Source organism: Hemicordylus capensis, chromosome 11 (genome assembly GCF_027244095.1).
Source record: "Hemicordylus capensis ecotype Gifberg chromosome 11, rHemCap1.1.pri, whole genome shotgun sequence".
Classification (NCBI taxonomy): domain Eukaryota; kingdom Metazoa; phylum Chordata; class Lepidosauria; order Squamata; family Cordylidae; genus Hemicordylus; species Hemicordylus capensis.
The window spans coordinates 4,127,991-4,145,900 of NC_069667.1; the positions used below are offsets into that span (position 1 = coordinate 4,127,991).

Sequence of the window (17,910 nt, forward strand, 5' to 3'; positions counted from 1 at the left end):
TTAAGATGGGAGTGATATGGTCTCTCTAAGATGACCCAGAGACCAATCTGGTTGCTGCATTCTGAACTAACTGCAGTTTCTGGACTACATACAAAGGCAGCCCACATAGAGTGCATTGCAGTAGTCAAATCTGGAGGTGACCAGCAGATGTACTACTGTTCTGAAGTCATTTATCTCAAGAAATGGATGCAGCTGGCATACCATTATGTGGTACTTTGAGGTAGCAAGCATGAATTGCCCTCTTTGCTAAGCAGGGTCCACCCTGGTTTGCAAATGAGTGGGAGACAACATGCATGAGCACTGTAAGATCTTACTCCTGCCTGAAAACTGCTGCCGGTCTTTGTAGACAATACTGAGTTAGAGGGACTCAGTATAAGGTAGCTTCCTGTGTTCCTATATTCCTAACACTGAGAGAAAATAGCCTTCTGCCAGAGCCAGCAAGGACAATGATCAGTCTTTTGAAAAAGTGATGCTGGGATCAATGTTATCGATTTCCACCTTATGCTTTGCTTCCTCTCCCAAGATACCTCCGCGTTCATTGCAGTTGGGAAGACAGACAAGGCCAGCTGCTGCGGTGTCACCCTAATTTATGATTAACTCGGAGCTGGGTATTGATTGCTGACTAATGAGAAAATGAAGACAGATTCATTTAGCAAACGGCTCCCTGGTTTGCTGGTCAACAAGGATGGTCCTCCCAGCATCCTGACTCCATTGCTGCTCACCTCCCCCAGCAGCAGGACGTGCCAGGGGAAATCTCGACCGGGTTGGTTCTATGCAAGGGGAGTGATGGAGACGGGTGGGATTTTAGCACTATTTCCAAATACAGAAATTGAACCTGAGGGGAGCACCCAGTCCCCTCAAAAGCAAACAACAAATTGCCCTTTCTGCTCTCCCAAGCTGGTGCTTCCAGCCAACGGCTTCTGCAAAACTCAGAACGTGGTTTTCTAGACATTAACTGAGAGTAAATCTCACTGGACACAGTGGGCCTTGTGTTGCCACGGGAGCATCACTGGCGTAGAAAGCATGAGTGAAAATTCCTTATATGATGATAGCAAAAGGCCATTCTCTGCTTACACAATCAAGAGTAGCTTCTAATTAATTCTACGGCCTGAAGACGAAAACTCTAGACAGCTACATCGGCTTGTGGTAAGACAATAATAACTAAAGCATGATTGAGACATTATGCTATATGAGAGTACAGGTGTCTGTACATGACTGAACGTGTGCTCACTTTAAAAATGAACCTGGATGCAGGCCCTTCAAATGGTTGGTACAGATAGGAAGCATATTTCTGTACCTGCATTCAGCATAACATGTGAATGACTGCACCAGTGTACAGATTTGTTCCTCAAACAGTCCCCTGCGGAGTGAGCAAAGAGGCACCTTTTTTCAAGTGGTGGTTCTCTTTATTGAGCAGGGGGAGAGCAACTGGCCCTATCCATCCCCAGCACAGCACCCCTCTTATGTTTCTTTTTTTAGACTGTGAACCCTTTGCAGACAAGGAGCCATTTTATTTATGTATAGCTACATCAACCACTTTGGGAACTTTTGTTGAAAAGCGATATATAAATATGAGAGGAGAGCTGGTCTTGTGGTAGCAAGCATGACTTGTCCCCTTAGCTAAGCAGGGTCTGCCCTGGTTGCATCTGAACGGGAGACTTGATGTGTGAGCACTGCAAGATATTCCCCTCAGGGGATGGAGCCACTCTGGGAAAAGCTGAAGGTTCCCAGTTCCCTCCCTGGCAGCATCTCCAATGAGATAGGCCTGAGAGAGACTCCAGCCTGCAACCTTGGAGAAGCCACTGCCAGTCTGTGTAGACAATACTGAGCTAGATGGACCAATGGTCTGACTCAGTAGATGGCAGCTTCCTATGTGTTATATTCATATCTGTACCTGTGTGCACTCGTTGTACAAGTGTTGGACATAATGTGTGAATGGGGCTATAGTGTTTCTATCCTCCAGTGCCAGCACAGGCCTTCAGAGGAAGCATGCAGGGGGTCAGGCTATCAAATGCCCATCTTTTTAAGCAGGCTACATTCCCGTTCCTTCCCTGACACACCTAAGCACACAAATAGTACACTGCTGAACGGTAGCTCCAGCCCCTGCCCTGGCTGGCTGATGTGTTCAATGGCTAGTAGCCACCGACAGTCTAAAGCCATTGCGGCTCTCTTGAATTTGCTCTACACGGTTAATGCCTATTTTACGATAGTCCCATATTGTCTCCTGGGACTAACAGGGGCCCTCCAGTGTCGCCCTGCTAGCTGAGATCCTCTGGAGCTGCAAAGAGCAGGGAGTAAATCCAGGAGCTTCTGCACACCCCCAGGAGGGGTCCAGGCGCTCCACAGCAGGCCCTCGTGCCACTGAACAACCGCCTTGCCATTCCGACGCAAAACGACACGGGTGGGAGCAGCATCCTTGGCAAAAGCCTGCCTCTGTCCTGTGCAAAATGTTCTTGTGCACATTTCAGCTTTTGCTCATTTTAGCACAACGTTTACTCTGGCCTCCTACACGCACCTGGCGCGCTCCCACTCTCCGGTCTGCCGCAGGAATGGCATGCCAGTTCCTGCCAACCAAGATCTTAGTTCATCTCTTGTGGATCTGTATTGGCAACTCCCCGTTCCTTCTGGGCCCGTGAAAGACTGGGTCTATGAAAAGCAGGCGAGGGCAGAGGGCAGGCATTCAGCGGGGAAGGGCAGCGGGGTGCTAATCCTAGCAGCTGTCAAGGCTGCCGATGCGATCAGTGGCAGAGGAGGAAAGTGGAGACGGAGCTTGTAGTCCCTCTAGGAAGCCAGGGCCACCGTCCTCTGGTCCTTGTGGTCGCTGGTCACAAGAGGAGAGCTGGTCTGGTGGTAGCCAGCATGACTGGTCTGCTTAGCTAAGCAGGGTCTAACCTGGATGCATATGAATGGGAGACTTGATGTGTGAGCATTGCAAGATATTCCCCTCAGGGGATGGAGCCACTCTGGGAAGATCATCTAGGCTCCAAGTTCCCTCCCTGGCAGCATCTCCAAGAGAGGGCTGAGAGAGATTCCTGCCTGCAACCTTGGAGAAGCCGCTGCCAGTCTGTGTGGACAACACTGAACTAGATAGACCAAGGGTCTGACTCAGTATGTGGCAGCTTCCTAGGTTCCTGGGGATCAGCAAAGTACAGCAGCGACAGGCAGTCCAGAGAGCTCATGGAAGGCACAGAAGGCAAGAAGCAGCCCCAGGTGGATCCTCAAATGGCAGAAAGGTAACTCCCTTCAGTGGCAAAGAGCCCAGAGCAAGGGAGTGCGGCAGACTCTGTTGACGGGATAGCGGCCAGGGCTTTTAGATGCAGTGGCCACAGGGGATTCTGGTGGAAGGGACACTTGTCTGGGGCCAGCAGCTCAGGGGGAGTTCAAGGGGCCACTTGGCGGGAGCAGCACCTTCCTAGGCCGTTCACCCATCGTGATGCTTTATTTTTAGAGACATCCTTCTGAACAAAGTTTCCCCCCCCCACCTCTTTGTTAAATAAAGTCAGAATTTAGAAGTAGGACCGACAGCAAAAAAGAAAAAAAAAGAAAAAGAAAAAAAGATGGGAAAAATGCCAGAGCAGGCAGGACCTTTGGCCGGGCCTTGCAGCTCAATACGAAGAAATTGCTGCCTGATTATATACCGGCAACTGTGACTTGATCTCAGTGCTTGCACTGGAGAGAAGGCGGCTGGGGTTCTTTGCCAAGCCATCCTGTGCTAACTGCGGTTTGAATGACCAGAAATCTGGATGCCAGCCCGATGCCTTAGATGTCTTATACAGCAAATGTGTGCAGCTAGGAGATTAAGAGAATTATTGCAACTGAACAGGCCTAAAAATAGCAACGGAGAGGAAGAAATGGCATTGGCAGCTTTGCCGGCTTCGATGCGTCTCCCTTGCTGCCAGCCCAGACCACGTGGAGCCGTCCCGCCCATTCCAGAGTCCTCCTCTCTGGGATGCTGGGACATTGGCGAGGAGAAGATGCAGCTATAGGTTATAAAACAGCTTTCCAAAGGGAGTTGGTTTAGAACTCTCCCTCTTCGCCTTTGGGGGGAACGTATCTATAAAGCATTTGGAGAAGGAAATCTAAGTTGAATGAGGGATTCATTACTGGTACTGACTTGAAGATGTGTCCCTCTTCTTGGGTTTGGTTTACTGCTTTAGAAATGAGTGGCTTAAATGTTAATGGATCGTGGTTTTGAGCTTCATATGCAAATTGGAGCACAACACAAATATTTCAATTTTAGCTTTAACTCTACAGTTACTGACAGGCATAGACTGCTTTTTATGTTACTGTTGTTATGTTTTATCTTATGCTGGTCAAAGACCGAAATAAATTGATTGATTAATAAATATTTCAAACAAATAGACAGAGATAGGGCTGTCAATGCTTTCCATGCAAATTAGCTCAATACTCTTCCTGAATTTAAAATACTGTACCATCAATCTGAATCGAGAAGATAAAGTGAGGATGGCTGCCTTGTGGTAGCAAGACAGAGAGAGGAGAGCAAGCCACAGAGGAGAGCAAGCCACAGAGGAGAACTGGTCTTGTGGTGGCAAGCATGACTTGTCCCCTTAGCTAAGCAGGGTCCACCCTGGTTGCATTTGAAAGGGAGACTAGAAGCGTGAGCACTGTCAGATATTCCCCTCAGGGGATGGAGCCGCTCTGGGAAGAGCAAAAGGTTCCAAGTTCCCTCCCTGGCAGCATCTCCAAGATAGGGCTGAGAGAGATTCCTGCCTGCAACCTTGGAGAAGCCACTGCTAGTCTGCGTAGTAGACAGACTGAGCTAGATGGACCAGTGGTCTGACTCGGTATATGGTAGCTTCCTATGTTCCTATGTCTCCATCACACAGTGTGTGAGAGAGAGAGAGCTTTTCCTGGCTAGTCACAGTTGGAAACAGCATTCCAAGCCTTTGACTTGATGTATGACTGCAATTCTTCTGTTCTTATGCATAGTGGAGGCAGGTGTTCTTTTGTTTTTGTTTTGCAGGGTGTGTGTGTGTGTGTTTAAATTTCTGAATGGGGTTTTTCATTTCCATAAGATCATGGTGCTCACAAGGAAAGAGTTCGCAGCCTCGCTCTATTGGTCTAAAATGTTGAGATTGTGTTCCTTAAGCAAGAGGTTGCCCATAAAAAACTAAAACAGTGATCCATGCATATTAAAACCCATTGTTCAAAATTAATAATGAATGCAGAGGTAAGAAAAAAGAGAGGAGGCATCAGCCCCCTCTTAAAATCTGTATCTGTGGCATCCAGTTAGTCATTCAACTTAACCTTCTGTACCCAAAAACATTTTTTTATGCCAGTCACTCTGGTAGCTGCGTTGGTTGATGAGCAGGATAGAAATCTCTTAAATTTATAAACTACGCCAAGTCAGGCAAATAACACTTCAGTGAAAGGGTGGCCAACCGGAGACTCCCCAGAGGCTGTTGGACTACAACTCCCATCACCCCCCATCACACATTATTATGGTGGGGGGTTATGGCAGTTGTAGTCCAACAGCAGCTGTGCAGCCTTTGGTTGCCCACCCCTGGTCTCGTGCTTTTAAGCATTCAGGACTTCACATGTGTTGCACCATTGTTGCCCTTCTCTTCAAAAGTAAGTATGATTGTATTGCTTGCCTGAGGTTCGTAGCAAAGGTGAGATGTGATCTAGGGAAGCCCTCATGCATAGAGCGCCTTTTACCAACTACGGCTGGTACGCCAGCTGCATCCCTCCTTGGAGAAGTCGGACCTGACCTCAGTCACTCATGCGTTGGTAACATCCAGATTGGACTACTGCAATGCACTCTACATGGGGCTGCCCTTGAAGACTGTTCGGAAGCTTCAGCTGGTCCAGAATGCTGCTGCAAAGATGCTCGTGGGTACAAGTTGTTTCATGAGCATCACACCCACCCTGTGGCAGCTTCATTGGTTACTGGTCTGCTTCTGGGCTAGATTCAAGGTGATGGTCTTGACCTTTAAAGCTCTACACGACTTGGGGCCGGGGTACCTGTCAGACCGCATTCGCCCATATGAATCTGCCAGGGCCCTTTGCTCATCGTCTCAGGCCCTGCTCATTAACAGAGATCCAGTTGGTGGGAGCTAGAGACAGGGCCTTTTCGGTTGTGGCCCCTCGGCTTTGGAACACCCTCCCTGAAGAGCTTCACCATGCTCCCTCCCTCAGTGTTTTCTTTTTTAAAAAACTTAAAACACAACTTTTTAAGGATGCCTTTTCATGCTCCTTTTTTGTTATATCTGGTAGGTTCCTTAACTTTTTATAACTTTCAGGTTTTAGCTTTCAAAAATAATTTTTAATTTGAACCTAATAATGATTGTGGTTTTTAACCTTTTAACTTGTTTGTTCAACTTGGTTAATTTTATTGCTTTTATTCTGTCTTGTATATCTATTTTATCGTTGTAAGCCGCCCTGAGCAGTCGTGTGCTGGAGGGGCGGGGTATAAATATTTTAAATAAATAAATAAATAAATAGGTGACAGCAGCTCTCAGCTAGCGTATTGGTCCACCTAGTGCACTAATGCCACTGGCTCTCAGAGATCTTCCCCAGCCCTGTTACAGGAGGAGGCGACGGGGACTGAACCAGACACCTTCCACTTGCTAAGCATGTCCTTGACCAACGAGCTACAGGTCTTTCCCAAGAGGTGGCGTGCAGGGTGTCATTCCAGGACTTCGCCACTGTCCAGGGTGCCCACAACTGTGCTCCATCCCACTCAGATGTGCAGCAGTAAGAAACCCATGTGGAATTTTATTTTAAAAAGAATAAAGCCTAGCCAACACATATTCATGGACACCAAACCTCTACCATCTTATCCCTGTTCCTCAAACCTTCAGGGTAATTTGTCCATAGATTCCCGCACCCCAGCCCTACCCAGTCTAAAGACTTGGACCCACAAGTGTGGGGAAGGCAGGTACGGAAAACGCGTCTTGACATTTGGGCAGACCTATGGTGCCAGCCGGAAGGACCAGTCCAATGCACCCAGACCCGGAAGCCGACGTACCTGTGGTCCTGCGCAGTGTACTTCAGGAGTTCTGCCAGCTGCAAGGGATATTTGCAGATCTTCTGCACAGGTGTCAGCAGGAACCCGTCAATGGCAATGTCAATCATTTGCTGCAGCAGCCGGCAGGCTTCAAAGAAGTGCTGGTACCTGCCATCTTTCATCAGCTTCGACAGCTCCATGCACGCATCCAGGTGGTTGTTGCAGTACTCGGAATAGATCCAGAAGCCATCTTGCTGCAGAGGTGGGAAAGAGAGAATCTATAAGAGACATGCCATAAACGATCCATCACTCTGGGCCAGTCACTTCTCTCTCAGCCATAAACAACCCACCGCTGTCTAAGGGGCTTAGACAAATTCATGGAAGACAAAGTCTATTAACGGCTTCTAATCTTGGTGGCTATGAATACCAGTTGCAGGGGAGAAACAGAGGAAGCTGCCTTACCCTTGGTCCATCCAGCTAAGGATTTTCTACTCCAACTGGCAGCGGCTTCTCCAAGGTTGCAGGCAGGACAGGAGTCTCCCTCAGCCCTCTCTTGGAGATGCTGCCAGGGAGGGCACTTGGAACCTTCTGCATGCAAGCAGGCAGGTGTTCTTCCCAGAGCAGCCTCATCCTCTAAGGGGAAGATCTTACAGTGCTCATGGGTGTCGTCTCCCACTCAAATGTAAATCAGAGTGGATCCTGCTTAGTAAAGGGGATAATACATACTTGCTACCACAAGCCCAGCTCTCCTCAGCAACAGCAGGAGAAGGGGCACACCTTCATCTCTTGTCTGTGGGCTTCCCGAAGGCATCTGGGCGCTTTCCACATTAGCCGCTCAACAGCAGCAAAATGCCTCCGTTCAGGCAAATCGCATTCAAAACATAAACAGCGAAGTGCCCAGCAGTCTTGCAAAAACTAACAACCCGAAAAAACAGCAACTCCTTTACGCCAGATTCTTTACACTCGAAACAAGGCACTGGAAATCTGAACGGCACCCTGCTGTCAGCCCAGGGACTGCGGTGTCACAACACAGGAAGCGTGGAAGCACACTTCAGAGATTCGTCGCGATCAGTTGCAGAGTGTAATCTGGAAAGCACCCTGGTGGGTCACTGTGGGAAGCAGGATGTTGGACTAGACGGGTCTTGGGGCCTGATCCAGCAGGGCTGTCCTTTCTGCTCACTCACTTTCAAAAGACTGAGAGGATAGGTCCCTCTCCAAACAGAGAGCAGAACACGCAGCCCCAGGAAGGGGGACATTTGCTCCAGCTTGACACTGCTCCCTTAACTTCTCCACCAGTGCTCTAAGACCTGAGGCTGCCCAGCACTCTTTCTACACGCTTAATAGGGAGCCCAAAGCCCTGCTTGCAACGGTGTGGGAGTGTCTTTGCCTAGCAAGTGGTGTAGTGGTTAGAGTCCTGATCTAGGACCGGGGAGACCCGAATTCAAGTCTCCGTCCAGCCATGAAACTCACTGGGTGACTCTGGGCCAGTCACTTCTCTCTCAGCCTAACCTACCTCACAGGGTTATTGTGAGGCTAAACAGAACCATGGGAGGGGGAGCAGAATATAAAGGTAAGAAATAAAATAAAATAAATAAGAAATCTGTACAAAACAAAAGGCTCTTCAAGGGGGTTCTGGGCTGGGATCCTGTAGCCCAGATCCAGACAGGGCACGGATCAAAAACAAACACCAGACAGTCGCTACTCCAGCCTGTTCCCCAATCCAACTACCTGTGCAAAAATCTTTCTGTAAGTAGTGATATTATTAAGAAAGCTGTGGCCAGATGTTTGCTTTGCCATTTATCCATCTATACTGTGTCTGTGTCTTTGATGGGCCAGGCCTACAAATTCTGACCATCGGTAGCATCTCAGGAGACAAGGGTTCGTAGTGATTTTTGGCAATCTCTATCCCCTAGACATGAAAATTAGGGGGAAGCACTGTTGCACTTACAGCGTTCTCTGTGTTATTACCCCTGCTTTATCCCTATCCCCAAATGATCAGGGTAAATTTGCAGCCATTTTTGCACAGTGGAAAGGGTCAGGGTCACAATCAGTGTTCCCTCTCATTTTTATCATCAGTGAGCAGTTCTGGGCAGCAGTATCAAGGCAGTGTGCACACATAACACTCTCTCTCTCTCTCTCTCTCTCTCTCACACACACACACACACACAAACACGGAAAGAATGAACCTACTGTGCAAAGTACAGTGCACAAAATTTTTATATCTCCGGTCCCTGCACCCCCAGGCCCCCACATCAACATTCTGACTCTCTGGGCTGCTGGGGGGAGCTGCCACCACCGCCTCCCATCCTCTTCTGGCACTGCCCGCAGTTCTCGACTGAAGTCTCGCGAGATCTGCAGTCGGAACTGGAGGAGGAGGCCTGGGTGGTGAGGAGGAGGAGGAAGAGTCCAGCAGCAGCCCAGCCGGGAAGGGGGGGAAATAGGGTGCTGGGCACAGCAGAGACTGTGCACCTGCCAGAAACTGCTGCGTGGGAGCTAGGGGGTTTATGCATGCGCATGCGCACACCTTAGAAGAAACAGTGGAAACAATGAACATATTGTTGTCCTCTCTCCATGGAGTCATCTTTGGAGGACTTTCCTGCCAGTGGCCACTTCCATTCCCCCGATGACACTGACAGAATTCCATAGTAGTAGTTGTGTTTTTAAAACTTTTCAAAGCTTTTAGAATACATTGCAAATTTGGCCTCTGCAGGCCCGATGGCCACAGCAAGAGCAGCACGGTAATGAACTGAAAGCGGAAAGTTGAAAGCATTGCAATGCCCCTCTTCTATCTCGAGGGGTACAGACCTTGTCCAAAACCATGGTAAGCATCCATGCCCTGAGATGGTACTCCAGTGGGCTCATTTGTTAAGTCTGTAAGGTCCTTCACATGACCACCAGGGGGCGGACTGGAGGAAGGCAAGAGCTTACCTGTCTTCCCCCAGATGACCAGAGCCCCCAACCAGAGTTTCACCGCCCTTGCACCCATATGAGCAGCACAGCGAGGAGACAAGTGTTGATCGTGCGGGTGGGCGGGGGAGAAGCCAGGCTACCAAGCATCCCACAGGGCACTATGCCAGCAGTGTGGTGCATTGGGAAAGCTCCCTGCTGCCTGGCTGCTCCTTCCCCCAGGATCTCTGATCAAGACAGCGTGATGGACCAGGGTGTGGAGGAGGAAACGTGCGCTCAGCCTCACTTGTAGCCTGGGTTTGCATTCATGGCTACCCGGGGGAGAAGCAGCAGGACTGGGAGTGATCCTGGCATGTCATGCGGCCAGTCCTCCCTGGGCTAGCCCTGTCCTACCCAGGTAGGGCTGGTGGTGTGAAGGGCCTTTGTGTGTGTTTAGTTTCTGCAGTCAGTGCAAGGGCCAGCCTGGCCCCAATCCTCCAGTCCAGCAGCCCCGGTGCGACTCCTTCAGGCTTCTGCATCCTCTCCACCCTCCTTCCTTGCTTAGGTGCTTCGGTGAACAAGGTTCCCTTGCCCTGATAGTCTGGAAACTGACAGCTCGCGTTAACCTTCCTGAACTCTGTGGCCAGAGCTCCGCTTGGAGCCAAGCCACTCCGCCCACAGATGGATTGTGACAGTTGCCAGCTCTGTTGATCTCATCTGCAGGGTGTTGTGTGTGTGTGTTTTTTAAAGCAAACTCATCACTATGGCTCGAGCTCTGAAGACAGTGAGGAATATGGCTACAACAGCCCTCTCGTCCTTTAAAGCAAAAAGCACACGCAGACGGTGACAGAGGGGAATCTACGGCACACCAAGAGAAGCGGCCTTGAGTGGTTTTAATGGCGTCCTCTTGAAATTTCATTCGCATCTACAATGTGATTTTCTAATAGAATCCGAAAAGCGACCAGTGTGAAGTGCAGGCCAGCAGAGCAGCCATGGAGAAGCATGGAGAGACACATCAAGGGACCCAGCCTCCTCTTACGTAAGGCCCAAGACAGGACTTTCTTTCCCCTCAAGGAAAAGCTTAAAAAGCCAGGCTGGGTGATTTTCTTGACATTTCCTGACATATTTACAACCCTGGCCAATTCATCAGCTCTTGTGATGCGTGGCTTATGTAATGGGCCGAAAGGAGAGCTGGTCTTTCGGGAGCGAGCATGCATGGTCTCCTCTGCTAAGCAGGCTTTGCCCTGGTTTGCATTTGGATGGGTGACTAGATGTAAGCACTGCCTGCTGTAAGATATTCCCTTTCGGGGATGGGGCCCTAACTCAGTGGCAGAGCATCTGCATTGCATGAAGAAGGTCCCAGGTTCACTCCCTGGCAGCACCTCCCGGGAAGGGCTGGGAGAGACTCCTGCAGTGCTCCCTCTAACAGGAATTCCCAGATGTTGTTGACTACAACTCCCAGAATCCCCAGCCAAAGGCCATTGCAGCCGGGGATGCTGGGAGTTGTAGTGAACAACATCTGGAAATCCCTGTTAGAGGAAACACTGGATTCTTGTTTGCAACCTTGGAGAAGCCGCTGCCAGTCAGTGTAGACAGGACTGAGCTAGATGGACCAGTAGACTGACTCAGTAGAAGGCAGCTTCCTAGGTTCCTATGGCAGAGTTGCTGTCTCTGAGAGTTTGCGTTGCTGCTGGTTCAAAGACCCCATTCATCATGTGTGTCCTCTGTCGCAACTTGGAGAGCCAGCACAGTGTAGAGGGTTGGGAGACCTCAGGGACAAATGCACACACAGGTAGAATACCCACTAGGTGACTCGTGCCCCAACATATCTCACAGGCTTTGTGTGAGGGCAAGGGGGCGGGGACCATGGAAGTCATCCTGAGCTCCTTGGAGGAAGCATGGGATAAACATCCAATAACAACAGATCATATCAACACCTGGCACATGCTCTGAATTCTGTGCCCTTCTGCCTGAACAGACCCCTTTTGCGGAGGCAAATTATTTATTTATTTATTTGTCATCTTTTTAATACCAGCTGATATGTGCATCTCAAGGCGGTGCACAAAATTCAAAACTGGCAAAATCCAGGGAGCGCTCTGATTTTCTCCCCTGCTGATTTTCCCCTGCTGATTTTCTCCCCTGCTTTCTCCCCTGCTCAGTGGCTGAATGTGCTATACTGTGCTAGGTGGCAGGCACAGAGTCAATGATAACGCAGCTCTCTTGTCTGGCCTGCCGCCCTCGGTAAGCCTCTGAACAGGCTACTATTGGACTTTTTCCTTGCAGCACGGAAAAGGGGCTTAATTCTGGAAGTTTATTTTCAGGCTTTGCATCTTGGAAAAGAAACACATCACACGACTTGGCATTCTACGAATAACCACCAATCAGTGGCATGACATACAACTCACAACAACAAATATTTAACTCACAACAACCAATCTTGATATACTGCTTTTCAGCCAAAGTTCTCAAAGCGGTTTACTGAGATATAATAAATAAATAAGATGGATCCCTGTCCCCAAAGGGCTCACAATCTAAAAAGAAACATAAGCTAGACACCAGCAACAGCCACCGGAGGTCCTGTGCTGGTAAGTCAGTTACCTGTCTTGTGAGGAAGGTACAGTAGCCACACACACAAAGATCTGAGCCAGAGCGGCTCTGTGCATGATCAACGGGTGGAGCCTAACCAGGCTCAGTGGGGAGGGCGGGCTTAACCCACTCTCCCTGCACCTGAGCAGCCGTCCCTGGGAGGCTGGATTGGCTGCCCACACGGCTGCCGGCTCTGTCACAGAGCCGGTAGGGGCAGCAGGGATGGGGGGCCACCAGGAAGTCCCAGGAGACCCCACGCGGACGTGTGGGGGCATTCTGGGAAGACCCCCAAAGCCAGGAGGCCTGCTGTAGCCTCCCAGCCGGGGGTCTACTCCTGTGTCTCCGTGGAGCCGTGCTGTGGCGGAACACGATCAGTAAGGCAGGGTTAGAGGAGCGAACGCCCTGCTCACTTCGTTTTAGGGGAGGGGTTCTTAGGCGGGCTGGCCGCCGTGCTCACCCGCGAGCCTGGTGGTTCTCGTGATGGAGGGGAACCGGCCTGGGCTCCCTGAGTCTGGTTTCCCTCCATCGTGAGAAGAGCCTCAGAGGGTGTGGCCCCCTTCTCTGCCCCCCATTTGGATCGGGTCTGTTATGCACATGGAGAGCGTGGCTAACCCTCCTTAAACTGGCTATTCAGCCCATAATGGAAAGTTAACAACACAGGACGTTGCCTGAGACAGAGTCAAACACTTGGTCCATCTAACTCAGTATTGTTCACACTGACTGGCAGCGGCTCTCGGAGGTTACAGGCAGGAGTCTCTCTCAGCCCTACTTGGGGATGCTGCCAGGGAGGGAACCCAGGACGTTCTGCATGCAAGCAGGCTGGTGCTCTTCCACTGAGCTATGGCCCCATCCCCTGAGGGGAATCTCTGACAGTGCTCACATGCAGTCTCCCATCCAAATGCAAACCAAGGCAGGCCCTGCTTAGCAAAGGGGACAATTCATGCTCATTACCACAAGGCCTGCTCTCCTCTCCATCATATCAGTCCACGAAGGGGGAGGGGGCGAAAGCAGGTTGTCCAGTCTCGGCAAACAAGGTTGTCATTTTGTTGAAAGCCTTTCACACCCGAGTCACTAAAGGTTGTCTAAGTTGGGCCTGGGATAAATATTGGTTGTGCTAATCAAAACGGAAGCGCATCAGCTTCAGAGATATAATCCCACGGTTGCTGGGAGCTTGCAAGAAGTTTCTTGATGAGAGTGTATAACTGATGCGACTTGCTGCTTCCGCCGGAACCTAAGAAGCTACCTGACACCAAGTCAGACCCTTGGCTCATCTAGCTCAGTATTGTCTACACGGACTGGCAGCAGCTCTCCAAGGGTCCAGGCAGGAGTCTTGTCCCAGCCCTTCTTGGAGATGCTGCCAGGGATTGAACCTGGGACCTTCTGCATGCTAAGCAGATGCTCTGATTCAGTCGCCGAAGGGAACATCTTACACAGGGGTGTAGCTATGATTGAGCGGATGGGTTCAAAGAACCCGGCCCCCAGGTCCTGAGGGCCCCTCCCAGTTCCACCCCTCCCGGTTTTCTTCATTATCTCCCTCACTCCGAAGGGGTGAACACAGGGGGCCCCCTCTCCCCTAGCTATGCCCCTGATCTTACAGCAGGCAGTGCTCATGTGTAGTCACCCATCCCATTGCAAACCAAGGCAGGCCCTGCTTAAAAATGGGGGCAATTCATGCACGCTGTCACAAGACTGGCTCTCCTTCCTGCCCATTACATAAGCCGGGCGTGATCACATGGCTGAAAAGTGAAGTCGTTGCTTGTTCTTTGCATTAAAGATAGACCAGTGGAACAAACCTAATTATCCTCGATAACGTTATCAAGTATAAATGTTCCAGACAAATTTCACCAGCTGCAGAAGTGGGACATGGTAGGTTATATACACACGGTGTCTTCTTATTTATGCACATGCACTGACTTATTACTCAGGCGCACGTGCGTTAGAGTCAAGATGCAGTGCTAGTTCACCCACTCAGAGATTTGACTTCTAGCAAAAGGGGCTACATCCAAAGCATGGCCATGCAGCAAAGTATGTCTCCAGCAGACCCAATAGTCCAACATTTTAAGGTGGCACTCCACCACACTTCCCAGGGGAGGTGGGAAAATCTCCCCCTTAGTGGGGAAAAAAAAAAACTTACATGCTCCAGAAAACACGGCCCAATTTCACTGAGATGGGGATCCTCGTTGTTGTACTGCTTCTCCAAGTCCCGCACAAAGCCCATCTGGAACCGGTAAATGTCCTCAATGTTGCCAAATATGATCTTCAACTGCTCATCGCTGAACATGTCTCTTCTCTTCCGACATTGCTTCAAGTAACCCTGGAAGAAAGAGAGAGAGGAGAGGCTGCCGGTGGAATCCTATGCACGCACAGGCCAAGGAGACCCCTGACCCCTAACTAGAACTATCTGGGGCTGCCTTGCAGTGTCCCTTCTAACAGGGTTTCCCCAGATGTTGTGGACTACAACTCCCATAATCCCCAGCCAAAGGCCATCAGAGCTGGGGATGCTGGGAGTTGTAGTCAACAATTCTGCTGCCTTGTATAGCTTCTGAAAACAACAAGAGGGGTTGCTCACAACGTTGCCTTTCCCTTTGCCTGTCCTTTTTCGGTTTTGTACAGGAGCTGCAAGTGCGGTTAGTGCTGGGCTGCAAGCCGCCTGCCCTGTTTTTGCCCAAGTGGTTTTTACAAGTGGGGAAAAGAGGGAATTTTTCTGGCCTTTCAAGCTGAGGCCATGAAATGGGGGTTTAAAGCCACCAGAGGAGGGCTGGACTTGTGGTAAAGGTAAAGTGTGCTGTCAAGTTGATTTTGACTCCTGGAGCCCACAGAGTCCTGTGGTTTTCTTTGGTAGAATACAGGAAAGGTTGACCATTGCCTCCTCAAGTGCAGTGTGAGATGAGGCCTTTCAGCATCTTCCTAGATCGCTGCTGATTCGAACTGGCAGCCTTCTGCTTGTTAGTCAAGCATTTCCGCACTGCGCCACTTAAGTGGTAGCAAGCATGAATTGCTCCCTTTGCTAAGCAGGGTCCATCATGGTTTGCATCTGAATGGGAGACTACATGTGCGAGCATGGGAAGATATTCCCTTTAGGGGATGGGGCCGATCTGGGAAGAGGATCTGAGTCCGAGTTCCCTCCCTGGCAGCAGCTCCAGATAGGGCTGAGAGAGACTCCTGTCTGTGACCTTGGGGAAGCTGCTGCCAGTCTGTGCAGTCAATACTGAGCTAGACGGAGCAGTGGTCTGACTCAGTATAAGGCAGGCGTTCCACAAGCAGTGCTCCACTCTGTGTTCCACTGGCCGGCCACCCACCTTCCAAGAATCCATCCGTGAAAGGAGACCTGCTGAGGGGGCTCAAATGCAGGAATATATTGCCCTGTGGTGCAACTGCCAAGAATCTGGGCCATCACTGGGGGAGACCAAGCCATGAGAAGAAGGCGCATCTTACAGGCGTGCTCCGCAGGCTATGCCACAGAGGCTCCTCGCGCAGACTGGCTTAGCAGATTTAGGGATGAACTCCCAAGGGCTGAATAGATCTATATGATAACAAGCATCACCTAGAAGGGTTACTGCCTGGATTTTCCAGTAAATTTACTCCTGTTACATAAGACAAATGTCATCCATCCACTGCTCATCCTGTCAAGTTTGCTCCGATTCAGAGCACAGATGACGGATGGTCAGATGGTGGAGAAGGCTTTGCTCAGCGTTACGAGCTAAAAATAGCCACCTGGCGCTCTCCTTTCAAAGCATTTTCCCATGTAGTCCCTGCGGTTTTGCACAAAGTTGGGGTGTCTTTGCAGCAGGTTAAGTGCTAAGTTTTCAGAGCCCTGGACGCAAAGAGAGAGATGAGGTGCTGCCTGCAAGCTCAGCTCCGTCTCGCCAATGTGTGGAGTAGGACAGGGAAGAAACGAACCCGGCGGATGGCCTGTGGGCAGGCAGGATTTGAGACTGACCAGAGAATTCAGGAACTATTTTTTAAAAATCCAGTCTGGCTTGCTCATGCGCCCAGAGCAGGCGCGGCTTGTGAACTCTCCTCCGGCGGGGGAGGTGGGCGGCTGCTTTAAGGTAAACGGAGCCGGTGCTCCGGGCCACCCAGCAGCCCCCGTGGCGGGGAATCACCTGGCCGCCGGCAGGGGCTCACCTCCACGGGAGCCAGGTGAGTGTCGGAGGCCATTTCCCGCTGCGGGGGCTGCTGGGCGGTGTGGTATGGCGCACTGGCTCCATTTCCCTTAAAGAAGCCGCCCGCTGCCCCCCCCCCCCCGGAGGCACGTTCGCGAGCCGCGCCTGGCCCGGAGTGCAATAAACGGAGGCCTTTTCAGCATCACAAGACTGTAGCAGTTTCCTGTACTGAGCAGAGGGTTGGACTAGGAGAAGGGTAGGCCACTTTGGCCCTCCACTTGTTGCTGAATTACAGCTTCCAGCCACAATTTATGGTAACTGGGGATGATGGGAGTTATAGTTCAACAACAGCTGGAGAGCCATGTTGCCAACCCCTGGACTAGAAGACCGTCAAGAGAGCATTGGCACTTCCCACGGAGCAGGACCCTCCCAACAGATCTCGTCAGGTGGGCAAATTCACAAGGGAGAAGACAGCTTTTCAAGCAATCAGGGGAAATGCCACTTTAGGCTTTAAAGGGAACAGTGACCCGCCTTTGGGTGCTCACAGGCAAAGCATGAAGGTGACACACATCTCTGGTGGTTTGTGCCTAGCCACTGGCCATCAGAGGTAAACTGCTTCTAAATATTGAGGCCCTGTTACACTGACACAGCTAACAGCCCTTGTCACTGAATTTTGGGTAAAGCAAAATTCAGAGCAAAGCTGCAGGTTCCTTGTTAGATGAAGAATCTCAAGAATTCCACGCAGAATCACAAGAGATTCAATACTAACCTTCCTTGCACAGAATGGGGTGGGAATCACACATCTCCTAAACAGCCTGCTGTAGGTTAGTGGGGGGGACACACGCCTCCTTTTCCTGCTTGCCTTGCAGCGACAAAAGGCAGGATCAAGCTGGAACTCTCTGAATCCACTTAAGCACAGAGAACAGTCAACCTATTTGGATGGAGCCCGGAGTGATTATGCTGTCTTCCAGCTCTCTCAGGGGCAACCGCGTTGCTCTGATTTCGTACATTTAATTTGGGCAAAATGAGTTTTTCTGAAGCACCGACCGACTCATACTTTGCAAATGGGAATGGTCGTGGCAGTCTTCTCTGGTTTAAAAAGACATCTGAAAGATTTGTCGGCACTCCACCTTCTGGCAAGATTTCTCATTCGATTCCATTTGGGATAATAAAGAGCTGAGCGTGAGGCCTGGCAACATCGTTTGCCTTGACACAGTAAGTTTAATCGGAGGCTGGCGTAAACTGGAGCAATTCCAACAAAGCCATCAGCCTCACCGAGAATATGACCCAGGAGAGCGTGTTAAAGGACCAGGCACCTGCACTCCCTACATTCAGCGTCTCTCTTAACTACTGAGGAAATTC

General features: G+C 50.4%; 1 protein-coding gene across 11 annotated transcripts in view; it reads right to left on the bottom strand.

The window, feature by feature from the left end:
- Positions 1 to 17,910, bottom strand: part of ARHGEF9 (Cdc42 guanine nucleotide exchange factor 9) — a 204,139-nt gene that overhangs the window by 34,885 nt on the left and 151,344 nt on the right. For all 11 annotated transcript variants that reach the window (XM_053273656.1, XM_053273653.1, XM_053273654.1 and 8 more), the window contains 2 exons: positions 14,577 to 14,756; positions 6,992 to 7,224 (listed from right to left, as the gene is read on the bottom strand). In XM_053273656.1, the coding sequence (XP_053129631.1) occupies positions 6,992 to 7,224; positions 14,577 to 14,756 (413 nt within the window). The remainder of the gene's footprint in view (positions 1 to 6,991; positions 7,225 to 14,576; positions 14,757 to 17,910) is intronic.